The sequence below is a fragment of the Lates calcarifer genome, linkage group LG13 (genome assembly GCF_001640805.2).
Source record: "Lates calcarifer isolate ASB-BC8 linkage group LG13, TLL_Latcal_v3, whole genome shotgun sequence".
Lineage (NCBI taxonomy): Eukaryota > Metazoa > Chordata > Actinopteri > Centropomidae > Lates > Lates calcarifer.
This window is the reverse complement of record NC_066845.1, coordinates 4,869,043-4,888,874: the sequence shown is the minus strand read 5'-3', so window position 1 is coordinate 4,888,874 and position 19,832 is coordinate 4,869,043. Positions and strand designations below refer to the sequence as shown.

Here is a 19,832-nt window from a genome sequence, read left to right as displayed (position 1 = left end):
TCTTTCCTCCTCCCTCTCTTTTTGCACTTCACCTATCATCCCACTCCGCCTCCTCTGCCCAGCTAAACCAGAATTCCTCACTTCTCTTGCTGTCGAAACCCACTCCTCCTCCTCCTCCTCCTCCTCCTCCTTCATCTCCACATCCCTTCATACTTTCATCTCTTTGTGTCTCTCTCAGTAAGGATTCAGTGAACCAAACAGTCCGGAGGAGAGATGTTTACCCTGCAGGAGGATGGATGGGCTTCGGCCCCTGCAATGGGGATGGGCCAGGGACAGAGTCATCAAGGTTATTGGAACAAGCCCACACACACGCAGACACACACAGACCCTCCTCTATCTCCATCTCATCCTCCTATCCCTGCTTTTTATGTATCTGTCATTTCAATTCACTGGCTGGCTGGATTTTATTACATCAACAATAATCTGTGCTCTAACAGTGTTTGACAGGGAGAAAGAGAGACAGAGAAGGATAGAGAGAGAGAGAGAAAGAGGGAAGAGGGACTTGTTACATAATATTTCTTAACTGAGTACGTATTTCTAAATTGTGTCACTACCTAACAAGATAACATTTCCATGGCAACCCAATATCTGACGCTTGTGCTGTGTTTTGCGCTTCCATTTTCTGCCTTTCAGTGCTGCCTCTATTCATTTAAGGCTTTTATTGATCCATCCTGCAATTTTAGACATGAGGAGGAGGGACCTTAAAGTAGGAACTGAAACGGTTTTGTTAATGCAAATCTTAGAGTTCTAGATGGATCATCTGAGCCCATGTTATCTGCACATTTAAGATGGTATGAGGATTGTAGATTTTTACCATTTACATTACGTGTAAGGATGACACTTTATCTGCTTTTTATAGCTTTATTAAAGTGAATAAATGTTGTCACATTATGCTGGTATTGATGCTTTAATCACATAGATGTCCTTGTTATTATTATCACCTAGACAGGATGATAGAGAGCATAATAATCTCTATTTTCTAAGTGGTGTAGTCAGGTCTTTTACATAAATGAAAGTAGCAATGGCACAATGTAAAATATATGTTACAGGTAAGAATATTGACTTTATAACTTAAGTATAGAAACATTATGAGCAAATGAGTAAAGTAAAGTAACTAGTCATCATGTTAAATATAATCTTTCAATCTGTAATGTATTAGAGCAGAAGTGTAAAGTAGCATAAAATTGAAATACAAATGCCTACAAGAACCTTGCTATACAGTACTGTATTTACAAGCCAGTCTCTGTTTGTTTGTATTGCGCATGTGCATGAGAGTGTACATGGCATGCATGTAATTGACAGTTGACAGCAGCAGAGTGTGAAGAAGCATTGCAGCGTCCTTGCAAAGACGTTAAGGAAGGAGGATGCCAGCCACTTTGCAGTAGTGAGTCACTGCAGAGTCCAATCCAACATGAGTGGATGAAGAAGCAGAGCTGGCCAGAGGGTGTATTCTAACCTCTTGTCATTGAAACGCAACAATGGCTGAAGCTCTGTTATGTAAACAGTTGTTATGGCTAACGTTCATTATGTAGCGACAGAAAAAACTTACATATAGTACCTTTAAAATGTTCAAAATAAATTCCTAACTTTGTTAGACCTCAAGGATACACACAATAAGATTTGGTGAGAAAAACTGCATACTGACCTAACTTATGTCTGAAAACTCTACAGGGCAAAGTACAGTGCTAAGTAATTGCACTTGAATACAATCCACCATTATTTATAATGAATACAGCATCACCATACGGGTATTACATTTATTCATAGCATTTCCCGTCCCAACATATTTCACATAATGTTAATGTTTTGCACTCAATTCTCCACAAGTCTTCCCAGTTGTACTCTTTGCTTAACATGTTAAATTTGTCAGTTTGTATGTTTAAATAACTCAAATCTATGTATATTTTATTCTACTTTTATGCTTTTACTCTAACATTCTTTCTTACCCCTACTGTATACTACTACTATTTACTGCAGCACTGACCCGCTTGCCCTAAGGTAGTCATTAAAATTTAATAGTATATCATCGTATATAGAACATTTCATATTGCTGGACCTCATGGCATTAATGTATTGTAATGAATTACACTGTAACACAGTACTGTGTCCTCATTAGTCGAAGAAGAACGCAGCAAACGCAGTAAGGGGTCTAACTTTCTCTGAGCTGTAAACATGCAGCTTCCAAACTCTACAGTACCATTCAGGACAACCAGCTCGCTCTCCCTTCAAATCGCCTCAAATGTAGCTTCCATCCCTCAGGGCCTTCACTGTACTGTAAGAAATTTCATTTATACAAATAACAACAGAGAAGAAAAGAAAAAAAAACAAAGAGACAGAGATTCTTTTCTTCTCTTTCACTCTGTATGTCACTAACAACCAATTTACCACTCACCTGAAAGTTTTTTGTTTTTTTCTGAGAAATAACTATTACAGAAAATGAGACTGTGAAACTGACAGTGTGGCACAAAGTAGTGTGTTTTACCAACACAGAGAAAGACACAGACATAATGACGGACAGCAAATTTTGTAATTCTGAAGCAATTTCAGGGCAGTCATTTAAAACTGCCTGCTGTGAGAACAGATGTGTGAAGTGAGAAGTTCTCAGAAACAAAAAAACTGAGACTGAACATTAGGAAATCACAAACACACACACACCCTCAGGTTCACGGTAGCGCTCTGATGAAATACTTTTTTTTCTTTATTAAAGATTAAAGAGTCAAAGATTAAACTGGACTTGGTGGTAATAGATTCATTAGGCAAACGATGGCTGGGGGATCCAGAAATACTCGTCAGTTATAAATACTTAAAAGCAGAGATGACAGAATCACTGTCGGGATCCACTGATGATTAGGGACTGGAATAGCCACTAATGATGCAACACTGCCGTCTGCTTTGGTATCTGCACTGATGAGAGGCCAAATTGTGTTGTACAGTACTACAGATGGACCGTGTTTTTTTTCTCGACTCTCAGACTCTCAGCCTTTCAAAGCGACTGGCATTTTACTGCTTTGATGTTGTTTACTTCAGTGGGTAGAAAGAGGCATGTATGCTGAAAGCGTTAAAAGATTGATCTTCACTGGGGCTAAATGTGTATAAACTTAAAGAACTGAAAGGCTGGTTGAATAACAATAAAGAAACAATAGGGTTACATGGAGCTCTCACTGTATAGTGTATATAGGGTATTCTCTACTGTACAGCAGAACAGAACAACCAGAAACTGCAGCATTTCTGCCATTAAGGTTCACTTGCAACATTTCCATGTGTTTCATGTGGGGTTTTCTAGCTTCTACAAACCATGTGTACTTTACATTTTTGCATGCTACAGAGTTATGGATCACTGGATGGCTTCAGCCATTGTTGCATTTACAAAACAAGAGGTCAATACATCAGCAGCGCTACTTCTTCAGGGCAGTCTGGACACTACAGTGAGTTGCTATCGGAAAAAGTGACGAGCCAAGCTGGGCCACATAACAGCATATAAAAGTGCACATTCACTTTTAAATCACATACCCAATGCAAAATTTTGCAGCCAGGTAGATCACAAAAATTGGACTACTGCCTTTTCCCACCTCTTATATGTATTGTGTGTATATCAGTTATATTAATATCAATGTCAAGCCACTGAGATTGGCCTAATTTCATTTGAGCTTGATTTGCATAAAAGCGGAATTTGGAGCAAAAAATTGTATGCACAAGTATGCGACAGCATTGGTGCCTTAATATGCATGGCATAGGACTCTATAGCATCAAAAATGAATGAAAGGCCAATGTTTACTGTGTTTTTGTCTCATCTTATTCCTGAGATCCATATGTGCTGATTAAAAGGTAGAGAGCAAAAATCATTAACAAGCTGTTTTAAAACAACGGGCTTCACTGGAAGTTGGTGTATAATGTGTCTCCACCTTTGCACTGCTGTGGTGAACCAGGCTCTGCTCAGTGATCCTGAGTCCCACAGGGTGATAATTACCATTGCAAAGAAATACAACAGAGAGAAGACCAGATTCATGTGTGTGTATGTGAGACTATAAAGGACAGAGGAACTGATAGAATCCATAAACTGGATCTCCTGCATGTGTGTGTGGGTGTATGTGGGAATAGATGCACCGTGTGTGTTTTCCTGTAAAGAACCGAACAAATAGAAAGTGAGATGCTGCAAAAGAACCACATGTAGTGATTGTGAGTTATTATCAAAACAGGGATAATCTCAAGCCTCCTGTTGTCAGTGGTTCTCATGGGGGAACACAAAGCCTCAAACATATCAGCAAGAGATTATATTCACAACAAGTATCAATTATTTAGTTTGAAATCACCATACACTGGGTATGAAAATATTCTACTGAAAAAAAAATCACAACATAAAAAATAAAATTTGGTTAATTTCAAATCAAAAGAGGTACAAAAAAAAAAAACTAAGAGTAATTAAAAGTACAAAATACCAATCTAATACTGTGAGTGTTTTTGAAAACAGCTGAAATAACTTGCAGAGTGAGCCTTTTTTGATTAAAATTTCATTCATAACATGTGCATAGCTTGTTAAAATTTCCATGTAAAGCCATAAAATGTATTATTGCCCATTACAAAGGGTTAAGCCAGTTACTGAAACAATAAAAGTCATTTGTGAGAGGAAGCTTTAGAAAGATAAATAGGAGAGAAGGGTGTGGGTTCACTTTTTCCACCCACCAGTCTTCTGGATCAGACTCACAATCTGCCTCTCTCCTCTTTATATTCCTCTCATTTCTCAGCCCCTGTCATGCTCCCACAGGGGCAATAATGTCTTTTTTGTGCCGAGTGTAGCTTCATAAAATGCTCCAAGGACAAGAACAAAGAAACAAACTGCTATTGTCGCAAAAACCTTGTGCATTCAATTATATAAATTTTTATCTCATTTGCCGTACAGTAGGCTGCACACCCATCCATCTAAATATGACAACACCAAAAATTATGAATTCATTTTTAATAAGTGGACAGGTGTACAATGCCATAATATTTGCCATAATAAATAATGTAGTAAGACATAATAAAAGCATCTTTTGCCCTAAAGGAATAGTTTGACATTATGAAAATATTCTTACCTGAAAAGACTCAGACAAGGTCAATACATATATTTATCAGTTGATAAGGCTACAGCCAGCAGCCAGTTAGCATAGCTTAGCATAAACACTAAAAAGAGTGAAACAGCTGGCGTGACAAAATCCGCCTACCAGCACCTCCACAGCTTACTGATTTAATATGTTATATCTCATTTGTTTACAAAAGCCAACATGTAAAAAAAACACTAAGGTTTTACGAAGCCTACCTGGAGTCTCTTCTGATTGAAAGGCAACCTTATGGTGATGACGAGACTCAAGGAAGTCACTGCTCCCAGCCAAGAAACAGTCCCACACATACAGCAACCCCTTGTAAAACCACAAACTGTCATTTGTTTCTATTTTAATTATGAAAGTGAAGACATTTTGGTCGTCTTTAACATCTTTAAAAAGCTGTTTGAAGATTTTGGGAAACTCTTCTTGCAGATAGTTAGATGAGAAGATCAATTCCACAACACCACACTCATGTCTGTACAGTAAATATGAATCTGGAGCCAGTTAGTTTGGCTTGGCATAAAGATCTCACAGCGACAACAAGATTCCAGGAAGTCACAGCAACCGGCCAGGAAATAGTCCGGCACGTAAACGCTGTAAATCCATAACATCGATGTTTTTACATTTCTGTTTTGAAGGGATTAAACAAACATAATATTAAGTGTTAATTAGTGAGCTTCAGAGAGGCTGGGAGGTGTATGTTGCTATTCCTTTATAATGCTTTTTATTTTATTTTCCTTTGTTTTAGGACTGCCAGTACACACGTACTGCATTATCAGCTAACATGACAATAAAGAATACATGAGATGTAAAAGTAAATATGACGGTTTTTACATGGTTGATGGTCTCACTTGACTTCAAATGGCCCTCTTTGTTTATTTCTATCCCTTTCTAATTCCCATTCTATCATAATTTTGTAATTTCAGAAATCCAAAAGGCTTTACTTCCCTTTAGAAGACAAAAAAACAGATTTTTTTATTTCCTGGAGACTTGTCATTGTAAAGAGATTCAAAACATTAATCTGACAGCAGCAATGGCAGCAGCGGTACTTTATGTAACCACTGAATTCAACTAATGATGTACCAGCTAATGTGACAATCACTGAATCAACATCCCACATCCTGCTGTTTTCTCATTGCCCTCCATGCTGTTCGCTTCCTCCAGAGAAGTTCTTACAAAGTATTGGTCTCTCTATCTCTCTCACACATGCATAAAAACTTTCACACATATGCGCAACTAACACACATACACACACTTTATATAAGTATCACTAATAACTGTTGTGCCTGCCTCAGAACACTCTGATCAGGGATTACCTGTCTTGTTATCTGGAGATTAATCAGATTGCTCCCCTCCTCCACGGTTTACTTTCACTGCTGTCCTCCTACTCTACACACATACAGCCGACATCAAGCTCTTTCTCTCATCTTACACAATAGTTGCTTTAGAGATGCCCCCGTCACTCCACCGCCAGGAGGATTTGTTGGGAAACATCCTGCCGCTTTTATACAATAGATGTTGGACTGGAGAGTTTGTTCTATGACTCCCACAGTGCAACAGCAGAGGTGTCTAAACACACTGTAAATTTGTTTTACTATATTCTTGAGAATTGCACTCATAAATGTGGCACAGACAACAACAAACACACATGAACTTGACAATCCTATTACATGACACTAAAGTTTACTTAATACAGTCCTGGGGGGGTTGTGTGTGTAATGTATGTGTGTGCAAGTGTGTGCTTTTCTCTGTGCCACCACTCCACATTCAGCACCTGTAGCTGATGGCAGGAGGAGCATGTATAATAGATGGGAGCAGCTCCAGCAATAACAATAACACCAGTGAAGAGCGCAGAGGCTCGGTGCTCCTAGAGCTTTTATCACCCAGGGCGTCCCCACAAACAGTCCACAGTGCCGGTTCAGGAGGACGACCAGAATCTTATACCTGCTGGGATCTCTCTTATGTGTTAATCTCACCCCTGCTCAGCCTGACCTGAGGCAGTGTGGTGACTGACAAGTCCCAAATTCAGCTTTCTTGACAGGCCGATCAATATGGTGCAACGTTTTCATATTATGTCACTATTTTGCAAAAAAAGAATCAGCAAATTTGCGGCAAAAATCATTCAAATCATTTGAGTGTAGGTCTATAACAGCCGTACCTTTTGACTGATGGATGCTCTTGTCAGTCAAAAAGCTATCTAATAAAATCATCACCAAAGACTTTCACTTTTTCTGGTAAACTGACACCAGAAAAAGTACGACACAAAATAAATTGTTGGAGCACTTAAACCTGCATTAATTGTGCCCCTGGAAGCAGAACCACAAGTTATTAACACAACACTGACACATCACTTTATAAAGTTGATGTGGAGAAGTAGCTAGCAAAGATGCTTATTTATACATCAAGCAGACATTAGCAATATTAGCATTCTCATGTCACAAGTCCAGCCTCTCATCAGTCCAGTATTCAGTTTAGCTGTTACATGCTCCATTGTATTCACCAGATAGTGGATTTTTAGAGCCGCCTGCTGTGGCTGAAAACAACACTAAAGAGAGCAGTGACAGTGAACCAAAACAGTCATGTTGTGAGCTATAAAACTAAAACCAAAACAATCAGCTGAAAGACGATAAAAGCTCGGCAGAGCTGGGGAAACTGCAGAGTCTGATGATAGATCTCTGTGGATTATTTGCGATGACTAAGCCCTTTCAGGTTACACATAACAATTTGATTCATCGTTGATATATATGAAGTAATTGATTAGGGCAGCATTAAAGGAATAATTTAATATTACAGGGAATAAACTCATTCACTTTTGTCAGAGTTAACAGATAAGATCTATACTATGCTACAGCCAGGAGGTGGACAGTGTTAGTTAGCATAAAGATGCAGGGGGAACAGTCAGCCTGGCTCGCTATGAAAATGTTCCTACCAGCATCTTTAAGGTTCAATAGTTTATCCATCTGCCCAGCACGTCTGTGCAGCTGGTTGCCTCACAGCCTCAAGGTGACCCTAAGACTCAGAGGAGTCACTGCACCCAACTGTTGTTCGTAATGAGATAGTTAGAGCACATAACCTGCCCTATTTTTGAACTTTGGACAAGTAAGCTTTTCCCTGCTGTCTCCTGGCTCCAGCTCCACACTTGCCACACAAAGTGGTATCAGTCTTCTCATGTAACTCTCAGATAGAAAGCAAATAAGCATATTTCCCAAAATGTTGAACTACTCCTTTTCTCCTTTAAAAGAAACTGTTCTTTTAGTTCATGAGCATTTCACTATTTGGAGGCAAATTGTTTTCATAGGAGAGAAATGCAGAGAGTATGCAGAAAATGAGATACCTGAACACTGTTGTATCGGCGGTGTTTTCTTGAGAGTAAAATCACCCTCGCTGTCATCCATACTTTGATTAGTGTAGTATTTTAAACACAAGAGACAGATTTTAAGACAGATGCCAGCTTCAAATTCTTATCTGACACTAATGAGGTCCATAATGGCTCTACCACTTGGCAGAAAACTTAAGAGGGAAATGAAAAGCAGCCTGCAGAGGAAAGCAGATCAGACTCTGGGAATATGGGAAGAATCAGTTCCTTGATGCAGACGATTAATGTGAGCAACAGCAAAAGTGCAAGGATGTAAGAGGGGCGGTTAGAGCTAGCACAGTTAAATAATGAGAACTAATTACACACACACACATCAGGAAGTCAGCGCTGACACTTCGACTGTACAGTGTCACCCCACCTCTTCCTGCACCGACTCTAATGAGGAAGAAGGTTGTTGAAAAGAACCTCATGTGCCCATAACTCAACAAAAACACACTCTATTAAAGCCAGTGTAGCCCAATCAGACAGGACTGAATTAACATGATATCTCTCCCATGCTTTACGTGTCTTATCAAAGTTCCTGTTTCACTGTACTACAGCCTTGTGCATTACGCATGGATGGAGGCAAGGTCAGATTCGACCTCCTCAACAGCTAATTTGTCCGTCCCTTTCAAAGCATCCTTAATGATGATGCTGAGTTGTAAGTTGTAGAAACATGAACATATTGCATAGTTCCTCTTCAATGCATAAGTATGGCTGGTTTTGATTATTTTTATACATGAAGTGCCCTCCTACACAAATCCAAACTCTGACAGTGATTCCAACTTTTTGCTGCAGTATACACAATAATTTGGATACACTTAGTTTTGGAATGCAACACTCAAGCTACTAAAATGGCATACAGATTTTTAATTTTTTTATTTTTTCACAAGGCTGCAAGAGACATGCCTCATCACTTTTTTTTTTTCAAAACCGTAAAAAGATGTACAAAATTAAATAATGCATATTTGCAGTATTTATATGCATCATAACTACTTGTACTGTGTACAACACAAAAGAAAAATCATCCACAATTTGCCCTATAAAATAAGCAAAACAACAGGTACTTTACTTTTCTAATTTAAAAAATTTTCTGAAAAACTGCATTTTTGTGTTGAGAAATAATTTGTTGTTAATGTTGAGTTTTGTTCACCGTGCGGAGCATGTGACTGAACTTTTGTTTCATTACCAGTGCATTATGTGGTAAGTGTCTATTTACTATGTAATAGCGATACTCCAAGCCAGTCATGCAGGGAGCCTTTGTCATTTTAGCGCTGTAATTTTTGTAAAGGCATTCATAGGCTTTTTTTTTTTTTTTAGCAAACAGCCATTCAGGAAAGGAACATCTGGCCTTTGAATCTCTCAGCAAATTTAAATATATGAGAGGCAATCTGGAAACAGACTACACTGTATGAAATGGCCATTGCCTCTGATGAACTCTTTCTGGGATCAATAACAAACTTGATGCCTCACGATGGGGGCGGGGGGGATAGTTTGACAATTAGCTTCTGCTGGCATTATATATATACACACACACACACATTCACATCTGCAATGCATGTCCAGTCTCCAGTCGCTGTGGAAACCATTCAGGCCAATATGAATACTCTCCAAATTATTTGAAGGGTTTGTGTCTATCTGAGAGTACAACAGAGCGTGTGTGTGTGAGAGAAAGCGAAGCGGGAGGCAGTAGCTGTGTGTTGTTTGTGTGGTTGCATTGTGGCTCACTGTGGGGGTGTGATATTGCAGGTTGCTGGCAGACTCACTCGACTGTACAGAGAAACAGTGAAGAGCAGGAGCCACCAATGGAAAGATGGAGGGACTTCTCTCACTTTATCCTACAAAACCCTCACACAAAACCCTGGATCAGACTCAACTCCAAAATGCTCCTTGATTGAGACTTGATCTAAAAAAGACAAGCACGCACACACACTCTCTCCCTCTCTCTCCCTCTCTCTCTCTCTCTCTCTCTCTCTCTCTCTCTCACACACACACACACACACACACACACACAAGCACATAAGCCAGACAAAATGTCATGGCTGTTTGGTTTATTCCTCCTGTGTGCATGGCTATGTAGTTATACAGTTACATGGCAGCACACAAGGTTTCAGCTGAGGGCAGATTGAAAATAACCCTAATTAAACATCACAGCTGTAGCATGAGAGTGAGACAGATGGGGATGGAGAGTGAGACAGCCAGTGTGAGTGTGTAAAAAAAGCAGATAAAATAAGGTCATAATTGCCAAGCTTGGTAACATCAAAAGAGACAGGTTTTATGCTCACATCAGTGCCAATATTAGCGGTTGGAGCCACATGTAATTTTGCCCTTAAAAAGACAGATCTGCCCTCCTTTCATCATCACTACTTACAACTCCATTACAGAAATAAAGATGTGCTCTTCTTGCTTTGATTAAAACCACTCTCTACCATCTCCTGGCTTTACTAAAGCCTCTTCTCCATTTGCATACATCTGGGATGAATTGTCTTTACACATACTGTACATTTAAAGAGACAGACATCTACTGTGCAAGTAGGTGGGAGTCTGTGGAGATGAATATTTCTACGTGATGAGAACTGGTAGCTATTTTTGATCTCTTCAGCTCTCATACTATTAACTGTACATCCACTCACTGTCTCCTTAACACTTTCTCAAACTGTAAAAAGTCAATACTCTCCAGTGTATTCTCCCTCCACCCCCTACATTTTAATGGGCATGATGCCTGTGCACACACATGCACACAGTTCCCAAGGCCAGCTGAAATCTGGGATCAGAAACAGAAATCATCCTGTTCTCTCTGCGATTACTTTGGTAAAGTAGAGGCAAGTTTACAACAAAGACAGATTCTTTGATTGACATAACCGTAGGATCAATGTGACTTGTGAACAATGCATGTGCATATCATTTTTTCTCAATGAAATGCACATGCAAATGCTAATTCAAATGTTTCCTAGCAACAAGACCTACCTAACTGTTGGAGCAACAATGCCGAGGCAACTTCCAGGAGCACAGTGACAAACAGATTTACCCAAAATATTTCCCCACATATCACAGCTTTAAAGTCAAGAACCCCTAACCCTTTTCAGCCCCCGCAGGATTCAGGAGTGGGTCTGTTATTACAAATCTGAGTTGCTCAAATATAAATGACTTAAACCCACAGAGCTTTAATTTATATTGTTGTTCTGATCACAGGTTTCTGAAGCCAGTGTGCAGTATGTTTGATTAAAAGCACAAGGCTAGATCTATCTAGAATATTTCCATCTGATGTAATGTTACAGCCATAAAAACATGGCATCACGGAAACGAATATTTCATTAAATGTAAAAATGATAGATATATTGAAGTGCTGGATCAAATAAATAGAAAATATGGGGAAAATGTGCTCTCTTACTTTGTGGCGTTCAAGCAGTTAAATACAAGAACCTGTTGCTGCATTGTGCCTCCCACTGTCAGACTGAGGATGAATTTAAATTTGAACTGACTTTTGACTTGTTTGATTAATCCCTGTAAGATTGAGTTGAAGTCCCTTTAGAATAACTTATTGCATTCATGATGAAAATGTGACAGACTAACGGGTTCACACTCAAGAGATACAAATCAAGTACATTTTGTGGTTGCAGCCAGTGAAAAAGCTGAGAGTAAAAGAGACAGATAAATATATGTTTGACTGCTGGAAGATAAGAACCTGATCATTATAATATCTATTTATTACAGGATACTATAACTGCTGCTGTAGCTGTAGTATGCTGTAACTGCTCTCTCCTATACCATTTGCACATCTGAATCCTTGGGGGATGGTCACCTGCTCTGGGAGGATGCACTTGGAGCTCTTGACACTGCAGGGCTTTTTGAAACTGGAGAGAGCAGAGAGGCTGAGCTGCTGCAGCCACTTTAGTCTGAGGCTGCATGAGCCACTTGCTCTTTTTTGGTACATGAGCGTCAGTTTGAGTTTGAGGAAACAATTTGATCCTGTAGTTTTTATAATTTTTTATGTAATTGGAAACTATAGGTTGGTCTGAAAGACACAACAGATTAGCTTTCAGAAATTGTGCTCACTGATTCACTTATGCTGATGTCTGTGGACTATGAGCAGATTTTGGGAAGTTCTTGGAGCAGATGAGACTAAATGTGGGGAACTTGTCCACTGACCGCAGGGTTTAGTGAATGATTCCCCCCTGCTCTCTTTAAATCTCTTACCTGTTTCTCCAGCGCTTCCTTCCCAGTGGTGGACATCTTGGGTGCCGGCGCACGCTCGCAGGTGCATCCTTCCAACAGGTAAATCCCGGCAGGTCGCGCGCTCTGCTCGTTCTCGAAGTAGAACAGTATATTCTGATAGAGGGCGAAGAACTTCTCGTGCCATCGGCTGTTCTCCGCCGCCTTCTTGCTCAGGTAGCCGCGTTTGGTCCCCTCTTTACGCGCGACCGCCGACAGGAACAGCGCGTGTCCTTCGTTGTAGCGGACGCTCTTCTGCATTTTTTCTCCTTTTTTGGTCGTACAGTTTGGAAGAGAAAAGAAAGTGGGACTGTCGGGGAGTTTTCACCGCGAGCCCATGTTAACCGGGGGGCGGGGAGGGGTTGCGTGTAAACTTTCCCACCGAGAGACGAGCGGCTCAGCGGCGCCGTGGCGCACGGAAAAGTTGCCTCTCTGACGGAAGCGCTTACTGCAGAGGAACTCATAGTAAAGATGTCCGAGTCCCACAAGCACTAGAATAAATCCATACTGCTGGCCACAAAAAAGCACGCGTCTATAAATGAACAACAGCTCACAAGCGGGAGAAAGCGAGAGGCGTGCCGTTCACAGAGGGGAGAACCCTCAAGTGGACAGACTGTGACAGAATCGCAGACCCGATAAGCTGTAATCGGTGTGACAGTGGTTAACACTCTCTCTCTCTCTCTCTCCTCTCTCCTCTCTCTCTCCTCTCTCTCTCTCTCTCTGGTGATGGGCGCTGATCTTGGAGTTGGCGGAATTAAAGGCGGAGCATGAGTTGGTTGTGTTTGTGTGTGTGTGTGTGTGTGTGTGTGTGTGTGTGTGTGTGTTCGAGAGTGGGTGAGAAAGCCAGAGATGTCATGCAGATTTCTCAGAGGCAACACATGTTGTGATTTTCTTTCTGCATTATTAACAGCCTTGGATCAAAGAGCACGCACTAATGAATACATTAACGGGTAAAGAAAAATAAATTGGAATATTCAACATTGACAAAACCTAGGGTAAGGCAAGAAGTTAGTGCGATCTCGTGTCAAAATCTTGCCTTCTGACTGACGAGATGAAATGCTGTAGTTCTTATTTGAAGGAGAACTCCACCAATTTTACACATTAAAGTCTGTTTGCAGGTCTTTTTGGTTCTAGAGGGAGCTGCATGAAGTCTAATAAACTGGCTCAAGTGACTTAGGCTTAAGCTTGGCCTCTGTAGCCGCTCCTTATCTCTGCTTGAGGCTGGTGGCTCAAAGCTACTAGCATAACACACCTCAATGTGCAACTGAGGCGTCAGCAGCTGAGTTAAATTGTGATGATGATGTGGGTGCCACATGTGCACAAAGATTAAGGATGTGCAGAATAAAAAAGATGACATTTCTGGCTATGTGGCATTTTTTTTTTTTTTTTTTTGTTTGTTTGTTTTGTTTTGTTTTGTTTTTTAACTGTCCAACCGTGGCTCAGACAATGTTACAGTAGTCCAGTGCTGAATTGGTGGAGTACTCTTTGAAGGTCAAAGAGCAGCAAGTGTGACAAGTTTGTCTTTTTTTCTTTATTCAACCAGCAAAAACACTGATGTCACATTAAGTGTGGAAGGTAGAATCCTGATTAGTTGGTATTAATTAATGGTTTGACAATTATGTTACAGTACAGATGATGGTGATAACCAGAACCTGAGGTGGTTAAAATCCTTCTCATGCACCAACACACACACATGATTAACAAGAGCAGCAACAACTGTTCCACTCTATCAAATCTGAGTCCTTTCTGAAACAAGTTTTTACTTCTGTGAGCATGTATATTCTCCTCTAAGCGTGCTCGATCACTGATAGCTATGTTCTCTCTTCTCCATGTGTGTGTTCTCATGGTGTTGCGATGTCAAGAGTTTGACTGCAGCCACTCCACGAGGGACGATCTGTCCGAGACGCTCCAAAGATCTGAGAGAAGCTTCTTATTCTTCCTGGAAAGACGGAGACAGAGACACCGAGATGTTGCTTATACAAAACAATTGTGTATCCTCACATAGCCCGTATGTGTAGAGCCCTAACACATTGTAGTCTCACACACATCTACAATAAAATCCCTGTTCTTAACCTTCGACCAGCAGCTCAGCTCCTCTGTGTACGATTATTGTGTACTCAGCGTGGCTTCACTCCAACAAAGGACAAACATTTCATATAGGGAGGATTATGCTGACAGAGAGTTATGGCTCTGTGTGTGTGTGTGTGTGTGTGTGTGTGTGTGTGTGTGTGTGTGTGTGTTTGTGTGTGTGCTGACAGATATTTCATATGGTGAGGATTATTTAGGAAGAGTCTAAGCAGCACTCAACCCCCAGCAGGCTGTCTGTTACAGGGCAGGGAGATGCCGTGTACAAATTTATAGAGACAGAAGTCTGTATTTGAAGTGCAATATGCTGATGCTTTGACAGCATAAAACTGAGAATTAGCCATATTTCCACTTCCTAACTCACTTGTAAGAGGAACCTCTCTGCCTGGCAGTGTGCGGCTCATCCATAATAGAAAAATGTTTCTACATCAGCAGTAAAAAACTCTTCCTTTCCCTATCAGCGTACACTCCATTCTTCTGAATACTTGGAAAACAAGTTAGCCAAGGGAAAAAAGATTTGGAGCCCCTGGGAGAAAATATGCCATGACAAAAATTTAACAAAAGCTGTTCAAGCATTTCTCCTAGATTTAATCAATACTTTCAGCACATTTATATAAATTAAAACAGCCTTTTAGTTGCAGTGTCTGTTCAATATGTCGGTAAGGGCTGATTGCTCCACGTGTGATAATCCAGCTTGCAGCTTTCTTGAGAGTATCATCCAAACAACTTCACACCCGACACTGACAAAAAAAAAAAAAAACACCCGTTTTTCTTGTTTTAAGTCGATCGGATGAGTGGCTGTCGAGAAAATCAAATGGCAATGGCTGCATCCATTTGAGACGACGTGAGAAGTTTCCAAGAACATCTAAAATGAAACTGACAATAAAACATTTTTTGAAGTAAACAGGATTTTCAAACCTTAGAAGTTTCTGTCATACACCTGCTCGTGGGTGTCACTGTCTCCTCTGCAAAACTCCTTTATGTCATCAGGTGAAACAAACTCTGTGTCGCTCTGTTAATCTGTGCCCTGCCTGATTTTCCAGAAATACTGGTGCATTTTCTGGTTCAGATGTGTTATCACAAGTATGAAATCAAGTTTATTTGAGTGTTAAAGCTTAAATAAAAATTTGATCTAGCGTTGGTGGAGCTGCTTTTATTTTTTCATGACACACATTTGACTCCTAGTTTTCAGTTGTCAGGCTCCATTCGTGCTTAACAATTTTCAAGAAACTCTTCAAAAACACAGGAACCAGATATTCTGCTGGGTACTCCAGCGATTTAGTATTAAACTTCTATAAAGTTGGGCCACTTGTGAGAAACGGATTTAAAAAAGAATGATTGAAATCAAAGCAGCAGAAGCTGAGATATCCTGACTTTTAGTCTTTAATATGGGTCAAGCTCCAAAAACACTGGAGCCTACATTCCCCATAATGCAACTTTGTAGAGTTCTGTGTCAGACGGGTTTCAGACCAAACTCAGGCTGAGTTGACTAGTAAACAGATCTACACGTGTAAATTAGTGGAGCGCCCCCTCACGAAATTAGGGTGAGTATGTGTGTTTGTGGTACCTCCTGGCGTTGACCATGTTCTCCAGTTCTCTGGCTTTACGAGCAGCAGTGTGAAGTATAGGATCCGGGATGTCAGCCAATCGGGCGACATTCAGGCCGTAGCTCCGCCCTGCAGCTCCTTCAGTTAGCTGGTAGAGGAAGGTGATGAACTCTGGCTGAACCTCTCCATCTGTCACCATATACACACACATATATAAATATACATGTTAAAATCTCAACAAAGTGCCAAGAGATAATTACTCAGAAATTGCCAGAGTTAAGATTGTTCTAAATTTAAACTGCAAGGCATCAGTCAAACCCCATATACATTGAAGCATTTTCACATGTGCACAAAAATTCCCACACATACCATCAGTGTCAGCAGCGATGTCAGGTTCATTGAGTAGGAAAGCCATGTGGTAGTTAGACACATGTGCAGGATAGGCCCGCTCCAGCTCACACAGAGGAGGATAATGGGTCACAAACAGGGTTAGGGCTTTCACCTAGGAAAAGAAAAGAGAGAGTTAACATCTAGAATAATCTAGTGCGCAAGGTCCCTGGCAGCTCCTCAGCTTTTTACACCTGGTATCAAAATGTTAAGGATCAGGAAAAGTGCTAAACAGGGTCAGTCAGGTGTGAATAGAATCAGTACACTGTGCTCACATTGGTAACAAAATATCCAGACGAGGGGTAGAAAACAGCATAGCTGCAGGCAGGAATGTCATCACTGCAGTCATTGCTCTGCACCAGCCTGCCAGAGAAGAAGCTTGTCACTTCTGTTGGTTGTTTTTTTTTTTGTTTTTTACAGTTGTGGAATACATCTCTCTGGTAGGTAAAAGTAAGAAAAGTACAGGCTATACAGTAACGTCACTTGTGCTGACCCTCCACCTGCCATGTTTAGTTTTACTGACAATAGAACTGCCGCCTTCCCACCTACTCACCAGCTTTGCATAGTGCCTGTGAAAAAAGATCTGATCACAGACTGCAGACAAGAAAACCATATAAAAACTGAAGTACATGCTGAGATTTTGCTGTTGTATTTGTCATTATCTGCTTAACACATCCTTAGGCAGACCACATTTTCTTACCAGGTGTAAAGAGGTTATGCCGACAGAATGATGATCACATATGAGAATCAATAAGCCAGAGTCCAAAAAAATACAATAAAGAAACAGAGACATTCTGATAAACAAGCCTGAAACATTAAATGCAAAAAAAACAAGACAAAGTCACAGTCATGCCTACACACAAAGTACCGCTAAGGCTGACAGATTAGAAGTTATAGCATCATTGTAGTTATTAAAATTCATCCTGATAGGGACGTGAAGGCCTGAAGGAAATCCAGCCAGTATTTGTCGAGGCATTTCACCAAAAACCACAAATATCAACCTGCTAGTGGTGCTAAAGGTAAAAGTCAGGAGATCACACTTATTGGCAACCCTTCAAATAGGTATTTCAGTCTGACTGACAAACCGTCACACTGGTGAATCTAACTTCTCTATAAAGGAACCTTTTCCCCATAGAAACTCACTTTTACAGCCCTTCAAAAATATTTTTAAAAATTGCCTTGTATCTTTAACCTCACTAAAACTGTATGATTCATATTCCCAGTAAAGATTTGGCTCTTGATTTTTTCTTACAAAATATTTTTCTTCGTCCTTCAAATGTTTTTTTTCACTACTTTTTAATCCTTATACAAAAGAAAAAGGACAGAAAGACAAGCGACAAAGAAGAGAGATAAAGTAATACATATACCAAATGGGGAGGTAGCATAACAAATGTTGCATTATGTAATGCTGTGTAACCACAACTAAGTAAAAGTAGAAGCTGAAAAACAAAGAGCAGAGCATCTACATCTACTGTGCTTTGGCCCAGTGTTACTTAACTGCCTCTGTACCCTGCAGTGTGCTGAGCCAATACATGAAGACATGCTTTATGAATATACTGATATAAACACATAAATACTGCATTGTGTCACTTTTTCCCTGCATCAGTTCATTTACTTCTTTTGTTTTTTCCTTTCTATTAAGGATTTCTGCAGTCAATCAAGCCCCGTTTTTCTGCCTTTCACTGTGAACACCACACTCTGCTTTTTAGGCTCTGGAGACAGATTCAGCCAAGTGGAGGCACTTCACCTCATCCTGCTATTCTTTAATCTCTGTCGGGCCTGGGAGCCACCCAAAGGCTACATGACTGAACTCTGGCATTAAGGTTAAGACAAAATCAACCTAAAAAAAAAAAAAAACGAGTGGCGCATGCACTCATTCACTCAGCCTCTCTGTCAAATGCATGCACAAACATTTTCCTCTCAGCGCTGCACTCTCAGGACAGCTGCTAAGAGCTCTTCACTAAAACAAATGCATTTCCTTTTCCTGCTTACTTTAACGACCTAGTCATGTAAATGGAGTAGGGAGTGCAAAATGCTGTGAAAATATCTTCTCCCACATACTGTGTTTTGACAGTGTGAACAAACTGCTGAAACACAGTTACTAATGCCGCATTAAAAATCCCCAAAATGCTAATATTAATGATCATTAAGTCCAATGACGACTGTAATTACAACAAATTGAATAGGCATTCTCACGGTGGAGCAGGCCTGAGTCTTACATCATCACAGCAGACAGGCGGCTGCAGGATCGGCCTGCTAACCGCTCGGTCTAAGAAAGGTCACATGTCACTGGTAATACCTCCCTCTGAGAGAGACGTGCAGGGTCACTCCCACGTTTCCAACTGAGATACACAGACCTGTGCCTACTAAAATACATTCATAATCACACACACTCACACACGAGCTACTTCAATCATTCCTGTCCACCTACACTGAAAGGTAAAAACAATTGGAGCGTGGCAGAGGGAGGCTGCAGCCTGGATAATGGTCTGATTAGGTGCTAATGGCAGCTCATTACCAGATCACCCCAGGGTGCGCTGACAGCCTCGTTCTGCAGAGCTGGACGATCTGATGAAATTAGTGTCAAAACAATTAGCCAATTAATCGATTAGTCACAGGCAATTTTGATGACCAAATAATCGTTTCAGTCATTATCAAGTAACAATCCAATTAGCTGTTTCTGGAGTTCTGGAAACTGCTACTCAGTGGTTTTTTATTATCTTTGATCTTTCATAAACTAACTAATTGGTCAGTTGATCAAAAAATAAATCAACTGAAGAAGAGTTGCAGGCCAGAAAACCACAACAACGAGCTGAAGACACTAAAATGACTCCATAGACTGGTGGAGAACTGTCATCTGATAATTCTGTGCAGGTTTGCCACGTCATCATTTGATCTGATGTTAATTTAGAAGTACTGATTAGTGCAGCTTTTTTAGTTGCAGCCCTAAAAGAAACACAACTGAAGATCTAGATGGATTTTGGTTGAAAGTAGCCCTTACTCTGATCTTAAATTTCCCAATCCTCTAAGAGGACCATGATGTAGACAAAATATACAACTAGGAGACAGAAAAAAAGGGGGAGATGCAAGGAACAGTTCTCAGCCTCTCTGACTATGAGAACGGGTGTCTGGGTCTTAAAAAAACATCTATAAATATCCACCCAT

General features: G+C 40.4%; 2 protein-coding genes across 2 annotated transcripts in view; both read right to left on the bottom strand.

Moving 5' to 3' along the window:
• rasgrf2b (Ras protein-specific guanine nucleotide-releasing factor 2b) overlaps positions 1-13,328 on the bottom strand; it is a 41,119-nt gene extending 27,791 nt beyond the window's left edge. Inside the window, 1 exon segment of the mRNA XM_051075274.1 lies at positions 12,634-13,328. Within this exon segment, the coding sequence (XP_050931231.1) occupies positions 12,634-12,909 (276 nt within the window). The 5' untranslated portion in view covers positions 12,910-13,328.
• Positions 13,329-14,159: 831 nt separating this feature from the next.
• msh3 (mutS homolog 3 (E. coli)) overlaps positions 14,160-19,832 on the bottom strand; it is a 36,797-nt gene continuing 31,124 nt past the window's right edge. The window contains 3 exon segments of the mRNA XM_018674214.2: positions 14,160-14,587; positions 16,301-16,469; positions 16,650-16,782. Of these exon segments, the coding sequence (XP_018529730.1) occupies positions 14,506-14,587; positions 16,301-16,469; positions 16,650-16,782 (384 nt within the window). The 3' untranslated portion in view covers positions 14,160-14,505.